The sequence below is a fragment of the Thermobia domestica genome, chromosome 12 (genome assembly GCF_964235325.1).
Source record: "Thermobia domestica chromosome 12, izTheDome1.hap1.1, whole genome shotgun sequence".
Classification (NCBI taxonomy): domain Eukaryota; kingdom Metazoa; phylum Arthropoda; class Insecta; order Zygentoma; family Lepismatidae; genus Thermobia; species Thermobia domestica.
In genome coordinates this window covers 170,434,241-170,445,711 of record NC_137465.1, presented here as the reverse complement: position 1 = coordinate 170,445,711, position 11,471 = coordinate 170,434,241, and the positions used below count along the sequence as shown (strand labels likewise).

Below are 11,471 nucleotides of genomic sequence, written 5' to 3'. Positions count from 1 at the left end.
GAATGATAGGGGACACAATTTGTGCTATATACTTATATTTAATAATTTTTGACAAGATAGGGAAATTTGCAATATGGAAAACGAAGATTCTTTTTACTTCATAAATTTTGTTGAATATATCAGGAATGAAGACGAAAAAGGCATGGACCAATTCCTGCAATCCTTGTTTTCATCAGACAGGCAACAAGGTGTCGGACCACCTACGATTATTATTATTATTATTATTATTATTATTATTATTATTATTATTATTAGTAGTAGTAGTAGTAGTAGTAGTAGTAGTAGTAGTAGTAGTAGTAGTAGTGGTAGTAGTAGTAGTAAGGGGCTTTCTAGCAAGATATTCGTGTTAGGTCAATGCTGACTGACTGGAGATTTGACTGGGATTCTATCTATAAAGCTCTAGCTCACACGTGTATATCGGTTCAAAATGTTTATATATATCTTTATATTACATTCTTTATATATATATATATATATATATATATATATATATATATATATATATATATATATATATATATATATATATATATATATATATATATATATAATCATCTTGCTCAAGGGTGAAACCCGGTAAACCCCACTTTTGCGTAAATTATTGAAAGAGAGAAACAGTTATTTGCCATAAAATAGTGATAACGAAATGTTAACCAAAAAATGTATTTATTCATTTTTGTTTAACGCCCCCTGCTCAGCACCGAAGGTATATGAGACATGAACCTACAGTTTAAGGTAGAAAAAAATTGAAATGAAATCTTTTAAGTTTTACGTTCACGGCTATGCCGGCTAGGCTAAAGGAGACGGTGATGATGAGAAATGAATGAAATGGTGGAATGAAGAAAGTAGGAGGAAACGGGAGAACCCCGAGAAAGCCTACGCACACGGTGTTTGTCCACCACAAAGATCACCTAGCGCGAGCTGGAATCGAACCAAGGACCTCATGCGCCAGAGTTGAACGCTTTACCACTGAGCCACCGCGGCCCCCACAGTAGAATCCGAACTACTGTAATACGCTCAATGCTTTCCAGCAGGAATCAAAACCCGAATTCCATGCACTGAAGACGCGCGCGAGTCACTATACAGCTATATGATGAGTGTTAGAAAAAAAAAAACATTTAAATAATATTTGGTGTGCTTAAGAATTAAAAGTAAGAATACGGGAAAATACGATATGGAATTCGTAGGTATAATGTATAGGCTATTTTCCATATATTAATTTAAACAAGTTAGGAGCAAGAAGTGATCCACAGTTTGATACACTTGCAGTAGAAAGCGGAGGTTTTAACTTACCACCCGACTGTCACACGACAGAGCTTTTAGTTGTGCTTAGCACTGGTTGGTGATTGGGTGCGGGTATGTTTGTGTGTCGTGTGCTATGTAAATCACGTGTAAGTGTTTTTGTTTAGTGTCAGTAAGACATGCACAAGACTTCACTCAAGATGGGCTCTCTTCCATGGTGCATTATTTTCTTCATCATAATGAACCTTGGTGAGTATTTCTCTCCAGGAATATTTTCTTTTATTGTTCGTCGAAAAGAATTCAACAGGTGAAAGCTACACGTTCCAGCGTTAGCTATACGTGTTATGCTTCAGTCAATCGCATGAAAGAAGGCAATGATCTCACCAAGACAACGTTTCAGAACATATTTTACAGTTGTGTTCAATAATATGCGACAATTGTACTATGTCCGTCATCTCTGCAACTTCCAATATTGTTCAGGGGTAAGGAAACGACCTTCACAATATCTTTTGAAGGCTTTCTCTCCACCATCCGGCTGGATTTATGTTAAGTCGCCAGTGACAGCCGTAGGATCATCTTAAAGTAATGTAGGTCTATAAGATGTGCTTATTTGATATATCACAAATACAAAGTGCAAGCACGAAAATGTTTCTCTCTCTGACATTAATGCATTGGAAACGTTTCATACTGCATATGCATTGCAATATTCGCAATTATGAAATTTGTCAGAAAACTCTTGACCATTAGCTCTGACGTGAAAAAAAAAATCTTTGGTTATAGTTTATCGCATAATAATTTTTGCAAATTTCTCCAAATATAAATAATCCCAATACTTGGTGGACATTTCTTTTTTCTTCTTCTTTTTCTTTTTTCTTTTTTTGAAAAAAAAAACACGAAAACGACATTCAAACTCTCCCTCACCCTCTACGACAATGTTGGAGCACTGAGCTTCCAGGTTCGGCAACTACTGTATATTCTTTGTCAAATTTTTCTTACATGAATGCATATTAATGCGTTTCACTCTATATTTTTATGCGTTATTTAGATTTTTAGATCAGTTGCTGTAATACAGATAAAATTTGTCTGTTTATTAACGTAGTTTATATACAGTTGGAGCAGGGGCGGACCAAGGCAAAATTTTCACCCGAGCAAAGTGGCTTTTTGGCGTCTCCTTTCTTAGTCGTAGCCAATATCTTACATTTTATTACAATAAGGGGGCGCGGCGGCTCAGTGGTAGAGCGTTCACCGCCGGTGCTTGGGATCCCTGATTCGATCCCAGCTCGCGCCATGTGGACTTTGTGGTGGGCAAACACCGTGCTCTGGGTTTTCTCGGGGTTCTCCTGTTTCCTCCCACTTTCTTCATTCCACCATTTCATTCGTTTCTCATTATCACTGTCTCCTTTAGCCTAACCGACATAACCGTGGGACGTAAAACTTAAAGATTTCATTTCGTTTATTACAATGATTTTAATACTTTAAATCCATTTTTCAAAAAAAGAAAATTTAATACTCAAATACATGACATATGTCCACTCTTTTCTTCTACATACCATATCTCCATTTATCGATACAGTCCCTGTAGTACTATGATTCTCTCGTCTTCCATGGTGGAATGGAAAAAGATGATGTAATCAATGCTACTTTACAAGAATATGAACCAAAAAATACCGTAGAAAACACGATATAAAATTTACTTTTTGAAGCTCATTTTGGCGCCTCCCTCACGGTGGCGCTGCGGGCAGTCGCCCTGGTTGCCCGGCACTTGGTCCGCCCCTGAGTTGGAGAAGCAATTCTAAACTGAAAGCAAACAACAATGAAACGTGGAAGGAAATGGGGCAGGTCAAGTGGTGGTTTCAGAGATGATTCGGTTGGGACAGAATTCTCCCAGGAGTTACGAATTCTCTTTCCCCAGGTCATATCATGCTTAATGTGAATTTCCAGTATTTTTAAAGTAGTACTTTTCAACCCCAATACATTGGAATCCACCCGGAATTTTTTTCTAAAATCACTGCTGGGCAGGACTATCTCAGTAGCTATTGCGCTAATGAAATTGACCGCAATGTAGCTGGAAAACAATATTCGGAATTATCAGGTGCAGAAATCTGAACCCGAAACCTTCTGAGTTGCGAAGTAGTGCGAACTTAAGTGTACTTTCCATATAAACCCTGTTTTACATAGCAAAATTATGTACTAAATTACCACATACATGCACGTCCCATATTTACTACGTTCAATATTTTGCATTCCTCCTTTTGCATAGAATTCGTCTGAACTCGAAGTCTACCACGAAATTCGAACAGACAATATGAGCATCTTCAGGACTGCATTAAAGGAGGGGCTTAGTGGGGCTGTAGCCCCGGGCCTCCAGGTAAACGGGGGCCTCCACTCTGATCAAAATCTAACCGTGGGACGTTAAAACTAATCACACAAGACACAATCATCATCATATGATAAAATATACCAAAAATATGAAGCTTACAAGGGAAGTATCAATGAGCTCAACCCAGTGGCGGCAGTTGGACGTTAAATGTGGGGGGGGGGGGCAAGACATGATCTGAATATTTGCATATAAATGTCAGTTTCCCTGCTTGTTTCTAATATTTTGTTTGACGAAAGGTTGTATAACTAATAGGATACTATCTTTTGCAGTTAAAATACGGTATATAGTATTTCATATTTTATTAAGTAAATTGACAAGAGCAAGAGCAAGACCAGTAGGTAGTAGCCCTTTGTACTCTTAAACAACAAAAGTGTAAGAAGAGATTTGAATCCTGACTCATGAACATCTTAAAATTCTCTCTGGAAAACTGAGTGATCAGATTATTGAATAACAAATTTGCAAAACAAATAAATAGAAAGGATAATATTAATCATAGTATAAATGATGATGCTTGTTTTGCAAAAGTCATTTTGAAACAGGGATCAATGAACAACTTAATTTTTAATTCCACACATGTTATTAAATGTATGTTATTACTCTTAGAAAATGAAATACAGTAAATACTACAAGCATATTGGAAGAAAAGAAAAATTATAATTTTTTTTTTTTTGTCCTCCTATTCTCTTAGGCTAATAATCTTCCAAGTATGAATATCAATTCCGTACAATTAGCGATAACAGCTAATTACTTTCTAAATATTCAAAAATTCCTATCTACGTCCTTACAAAGTATCTGCTCGTAATGTCTAGGGTATTAGGCTCATATCAAAGAATATTAAATGAAATTTCGAGAAATTAAATAGGAGATTATTCGTTTATTTACAAATAGAATACTCTAATTTAAAGGTAGGTTACTAACTTTAACTCAGGACGCCACTCCGCCCTATATGCACTCTATCTTCCTTCTTACCCTTCCCCAATAACTAATGGAGAAAGGAAGTATTTTAATCTAAACTCTAGAAATCCTAATTTCCTTATTAATCAAATTACTCTCTATTATAGCAGGGACCTATGGAAATACGGTTTACAGAATTCAGTTACTTCTGGACCGTACTCCTTGCTTTTAAAGACGGGACCTTGACAAAGGTCACTGTCTGGCCTAAACCTGTCTCTGGGACTCCAAGTTAAGTCCACAAAAGGATTCTATCTAGCTTAAGCAAATAATTTTATAGGATAGGTTTGGTATTAGGGATAGGATTGTCAGCCTTTACTCACGGCTCTAAATTTCCTTACACTCAAGGAAATAAAGGAATTTGGTTAAATACTCACTCTAACACTCTCTTAAATGAAAGTTGCAGTGAGAAATCTCTAATCTCTTACAGCACCTAAATATGCTATAATTACATAAGCAGGGATCGAACCCAAACGCATTTGGAATTCAAAATAAATGTTCCTCCACCACTAGGACGGAACCAAAACCTCGAGTCTATACGTGCGTCACTCACCTCTTCCATAGACCCTTAGGAAGCTTATATACTCCCATTCTAAACAAGCAATAGTAATCCAATAGCCTCTGTTATAGGCGTAGGATTAAGCATCTAAAAATAACAACTTATTTCCTAAATCCCTATCATTTGAATATCCTATCTAAACGGCCAAAGCTCAATTGCTTAAGCGGGCATCTGTAATGTAGTAGAATCACTATTCTCTCTACATACAGTCTCTAACTAGAGGGGACTCTCTCCAAACTGCACTATTCACTTCCAGTGCAGCGGACTGGCTGGCCAAGATCCTACATTCAGGAATCCTCAAATTGCACAGCGACGAAGATAGGGGAGGCAGCCTTTTTATACGTTTTGACCAGCTAAAAAAAATAGCAACAAAAATTCTTTAGAAAGTTTTTAGCGCCAACTTCTAGAATGGAAAATTCCCAGTAAGGGAGACTGAAATACAATGGATTTAGCAGCTAGCCTCCTCGACAGGCTTCTAAGAGAAAAAGTTAGCATGGAAAAAAAGCAACGATAGAACTAGCTAAACTGTAAATAAAAATATGGTTAATTCTTAAATAATAGGGGATGATGCTCTAATATATATATACATAAATATACAACATAAATTGATTAAATATTTCCTTACACTAATAATAATAAAATAAATGAATAGATATATATATACCAATAAATTAATATACTCCAGGCCTGGATTTCTAACTTATAAATAAACACAATTATTAAATAGAGCAATATTTAAATTATATCAGTTATATTTGAATATAATATTAGCAAGGTCGAAAGACGTACCTTGCATATAACCCCATCACAAAAAAAAGAAAAAAAAGAATATTATTCTCACTTGTTACTTTGAGTATTCAGTTTATAGTCCGGATCAGTCTTATATTTCAAAAATTTTTCATCACAACACTATCACAATCACAAAAAACAAAAACAAACAAATTTTTCATTTAATTTCGTAACGACTTAAAATTTTTAGGGAGAATTTCCCTTCAGTTCTTAGTCTCGTGACCGTCTTTTTTTTTTTAAAAAAAAACATAAGCAAAATATTAATAATTTCCAATTTTATTCAGTATTTGTTCACTTCACTTGTTCACTCACTTCCACTGATTTTTTCTGTTTATCTGCACTACCGACTTGTAGATTTCTGTTCACTAGAAGTCCAACTTCCTTTTTGCCGTCTCGACTCCGTTCACAGTACCTGATAAATCTAAGTCCTTACCTGGTGTTAAGGGAAGGTTATCTAATCCCTCACCATCAGTGATTAGATCCAAGAAACAACCATCCTCGACAATAGCATCTGGATTACTGGAAGAATCTTTCGAACTCGGTCCACCAAGGTTGGAGTCCTCTTTCGTGAACAACTGCTTATTAAACTTTTGCAACGATTCTTGATTCTGAAGTGCTCTAATGTCCTTCAGAGTATAACCTGGGTCATTTACTCGAACTTTCTTAATATTACTGTTATTTAACTGTGAAAATCGCATACGACGCTTATTGTTTCGTGAAGCATCTACGTGACACAATAATTCAAGTTCAAAACTTGCATCTACTTTAGGACGAGCAGCAACGTACACACTACGTGTAGGTTTCTTAAATCCGTTCGACATTTTTTCAAAAACTTTTAGACTACAAACAACGATGTTTACAGTAAACGACGAGACGAGAAACTGTGATCTTGGCCAGGCTTGTTCCCTAAACTAGCTAAATTTCTCTAAGAAAGAAAAAAAATAACAGCACAAAGAATCTTTTTTAAGCTTAAATTACTACGTCTGTGGGATGTTTTATTTTCCCCCCAACTTTACTTTCTCTTTCGTTTGGAAATAGCGTTTTGGCAAACTCTGGCTGTAGTTCACGGACCTTCTTACAAAATTCTGGGGCCATAAAAACAGGTTTGATTATATCAGCGTTTGTCTTGACTGTTCTACCACTGTCTTGATTCCGAATTATATAAGTATTTGTAGCTAACTGTTTTTCGATCTTCCAAGGACCGCTGTATCTCGGTAAGAGGCCTGCACTTACTTTATTAGTGGGGGAAGAAAGCCGTATTATCCGCCACCATACCATCTGACCGGGTTTGAATGGATTCGGTCGTCGACCTCTATTGTAAATTTGTTTTCTGTCAGCATGTTTTCGTCTCTGTACCTCATTCGCGCGTTTGTAAGCAGTCTCCATTCTCAGTTGGATTTCCCGAACATATTTACAATAATCTGGCTCCTCTTGAACTTCTTCTTTCTCTTCTTGGGTTTCATATAACGGGTGTTTAAAAGACCTTCCAAAGAATAGAAATGCTGGGCTGTATCCCGTAGCCGAACAAACTCTGGAATTTATTGCAAATTCAATAAGTTTAATATCTCTCGCCCAATTTTCATGCTTGTTAGCATACATGCCGAGTATTGTCTTTACATCTTTTATCATTTTTTCGCTTTTATTTCCCTTTGGCCTATAAGCGCTAATAAAATGACATCTTGTCTTAAGCAGACTCATTGTTTCTCTCCACAATTTTCCTGAAAATATTGAGTGATTGTCACTAGATATCTGAGAATAAGGTCCAAACTCCGAGAAAAAAGTTAAAAGACAGTCTACCATTGTCTTTGCAGTAAGTCTTCTGACAGGATAAATCTTTACCAATCTTGAAAATCCATCAACAAGGACTAATCCATATCTATATCCTCCTATTTTACTTGGCACTAAGGATCCAAAATTATCGACATACAAGATCTGGTTAGGCCTGACAGCTAATGAAGATTCCATAAACCCATACTTAGTATTAGTATTTTCCTTGTATAAACTACAGGGAACACAAGCTTTGCAAAAATTTCGTACATCGTCACGCATATTTGGCCAGAAGTAAGCTTCCCGCAACTTTCTTAGCGTTTCTATCCACGAAGGATGACCTGATTCTTTAATTATATGAGCCATAACACAGAGAGTTGCTCTCAATGAGTTTGGGATCCAAACCACATCCCTAACTTCATCATTTACTCTCAATCTTCTTTTCAGAATTCCATTCTCGTCTATAAAACCATTTCTCTTCAGTCTCTTAAATTTTTGTCTCAGCTTACTAGAAACTGACACCTTATCTCCCTTTAAAAAAGCAATGAATTTCGAAATAAAAGTATCTCCATTTTGATTTTCCCTAAGTTTATCTAAATCTCTGATTTGCGAGAAGTCTGCATAATTATTTTCTTCCTCTTCTTCTACTAACATGCAGTAAGGTAATTCTGATAGCATTTCTCTCTTTTCTTCTAGAGAAAATTTTCTAACTTTGCTCACGATTAAGTTCTTTCTTCTCTTCTTTTCCTTCATTTGTTTCTTTAATAGTTTTACTTCCCTAAAACTATTATAATCAATGAGTAAAACCTCAGACGTTGGTAGTTCCTGTACGTCTACTACTTTTCCTTCGCTTGTCTCTATCTTTAGAAAACCAGAATCGTTTTCAGCTTCTAACGGTAATAATTCATTAGCCTCGTTGCTCCCCTCAAACTCTGGACCTTCAGTGTGCGAGTTTTCGAGACGAGACAGAAAATCTACGGGATTTGTCTTCCCTTGCTGAAATCTCAGCACAACTGGAAATCTCATTATTCTTGTTAACCACCTCTGTACAAGCGCTGGTACTTTCATAGATTTTATCAGTGATAAAATCGGTCTATGATCTGTATATACATAAATGACAGGAGCATGAATTAAATATAATTCGAACTTCTCAAGTGCAATAACAATGGATAAAAGCTCTAGATACGTAGAACTATATTTACTCTGAGTGGGAGATAACTTTCTAGATCCATACGCTACTACTGCTAAACGGCCCTTTTCATCCTTTTGGCAGAGGGTGTACCCAGTAGCCACCGAGCTTCCGTCCACATATAAATAGAACGGATCATCTAACTTCGGTAGAAGTAATTCAGGATCTTTGGCTAATTCCTCCTTTAGTTTCAATAACGCTTTCTCGTGCTTCTCTTCCCATTTAAATTTTGCATCTCGCTTCAACAAATCTGTAAGCGGTGAAACTATCATAGCCATATTTGGTATCCGAAAGTGAAAAAAAACTGAAAAATCCCAAGATCGCTTGAAGCTGTTTTACATTCTTCGGCCTAGTAATTTGCTGCGCCATCTTTAATTTCTCCGGAGTGCATGTTATTCTACCGGGAATAATAGTATATCCCAGAAATTCTATTTTCTGCGTAAAAAGAACTGCTTTATCAGGGTTAAGGGTAAGTCCTGCATCGCTAATTCTCTTCAACGTTTCTTCCAGAGTTTCAATTAACTCATCAGGTGTTTGACCGCCCACCACTATATCATCATAGAATGAGATGACCTTAGTATAATATAGTTCCTTTAAAACCATTTGCATTAACCTGGCTAAAGCAAATGGGTAATTACATAATCCGTAAACTCCTCTAATGAACTGATACGTGCCCAAATGAGTTATAAAACCTGTATACGGTTGACTTTCTTCATCTAATTCAATCTGAGCGAAAGCATATGATAAATCAAAACATGCATAGAAATTCATCTTTCCTAAGTGAGTTAGCGCTTCCATTATACTTGGCAAACCTACTTTTTCCTTCTCTGTTAGTTCGTTAACTTTTCGACTGTCCAATATAACCTTGAAACTACCATCCTTTTTCTTATGCAAAATCGGGCAGCTTACGTACGGAGTACTCGCCTTTTTTATAATTCTATCTTTCTCCATTTGATCTAACACTTTCTCCATAATCTGCCTTTTCTCTATAGACATAGGTCTAAGCCGACAGGAAAAGGGTTTGGGGTTTTTAATATTTATATGATGTTTCATTAAATGTGTAACTCCTGGTTTGTCTGAAAAAACGTTCTTATATTTTTCCAAAATATTTCTCATTTTATTTTTTCTCTGTGGGTCTAAACTAACATTGTTTAACATCTTTTCTGTAAGTTGGCTGGGGGCATTCTCAATGGCCGCACAAGGGACATTTCCCTCCCCTCTACTTTTATGAGGTTTTTCATACTCGCATACCGCCATCCCTCCGTTCTCAATACACCATCCTCGGAGCGATGTACACAAAACAATCTTTGCCCTTGCCAGGCAATCTCTTCCTGCAATTATGGGTTTCAGAAGGGAAGATACCACGTGGAACCGTTGCCTAATTTTATGGCCGTAAAAATTCAACTTCTACGAGCACACTCTCTAAAGAAGTCGTTGACCCACTCGCTAGACTTAAATACAATGGATCTTTCTTAAACTTCGCCCCTCTCTCTCTCCACAAATTTGCTTCGTTTTCGTCAACAAAGCTCAGTAGGTTGCCAGAGTCGCAAAACAAGAATACCTCTCTATTTAATATTGTCGCTTTTATTAGTGGCTCTGTTCTCCACCCTTGAGATTCCTTTTTTGCTTTCGATGCAATAAAAAAGAATTCTTTCTTTTTCCTGACGCACCATCGTTTCCCTCTTTACAAAGAGTACCGTTATCCCTCATTGATGTTGACAAACTTTTTGAAGTTCTCTCTCGATCCTCTGGAATTACGAATCTCGTAAGAAACGACTCATCGCTAAAGCACCATGAATTTTTCGCAAGGTAAAGATCTATCTTTGCTTCTGATAGAAAATCAGCACCAAGCACTAATTCAATAGAAGCGTGAGAAAGAGCATAGAATTTATGCGTAAATTTCCTCCTTTTTATAAAAAAAGTTGGCATAACCACAAGACTACAGCTAGCTTCACCTGTAGCTAACAAAATCTTTTCATTTACTTTTTCCGACTTCGCTCCTTTCTCAATCCATTTTTTCGCGGTCTTAATATCAATTAATGAAATAAATGATCCACTGTCCAAGTAACAGTCTTTAATCTGTCCGTAAAATTTCCCAAAAAGATAAGGAAGTGCATTTTTCCCTCTAGCAAGTTTTCTAGGAAATCTAGTGACCGTAGCTGCAATATTTTCCCTTTTCCCGTGGTTCTCAACCTTTTTCTTGCTGGGGCAAACATAGCTTTTGTGCCCAAAACCTCTACACGCATGACATTTAATTTCAGCCTTACTTGGTCCCTCTTTTTTACTTTCTCTCTTTTCATTTGTTTGCCTGCTAAAATATGCTGGATTTAATGCTTGCGGCCTAATCGGGGGGACTGACTCAGTGCCTATCTCTCTACTACTCACTGCAGCCAATTGGATACTTTCTTCCTTCCCTGCGCTATGCTGCTTAGCATAGTTATAATCTTCTAATAAATACGCTTGAATTTTCAAGGCGTATTCTTCCAACTCCCTTAAGTTTGCAAATTTCCTATCATGAAGAAATTGTTTATACTTAGGGTGTGCTTTGCTTACAATCTTGGCTATCTGTTCTACCTCCTCGACTGGATTTTTCA

At 36.7% G+C, this 11,471-nt stretch overlaps 1 protein-coding gene across 1 annotated transcript in view; it reads left to right on the top strand.

The window, feature by feature from the left end:
* Nucleotides 1–1,309: 1,309 nt before the first annotated feature.
* Rsod (superoxide dismutase family protein Rsod) overlaps nt 1,310–11,471 on the top strand; it is a 164,085-nt gene continuing 153,923 nt past the window's right edge. The window contains exon 1 of the mRNA XM_081734394.1: nt 1,310–1,491. Within this exon, the coding sequence (XP_081590520.1) occupies nt 1,422–1,491 (70 nt within the window). The 5' untranslated portion in view covers nt 1,310–1,421. The remainder of the gene's footprint in view (nt 1,492–11,471) is intronic.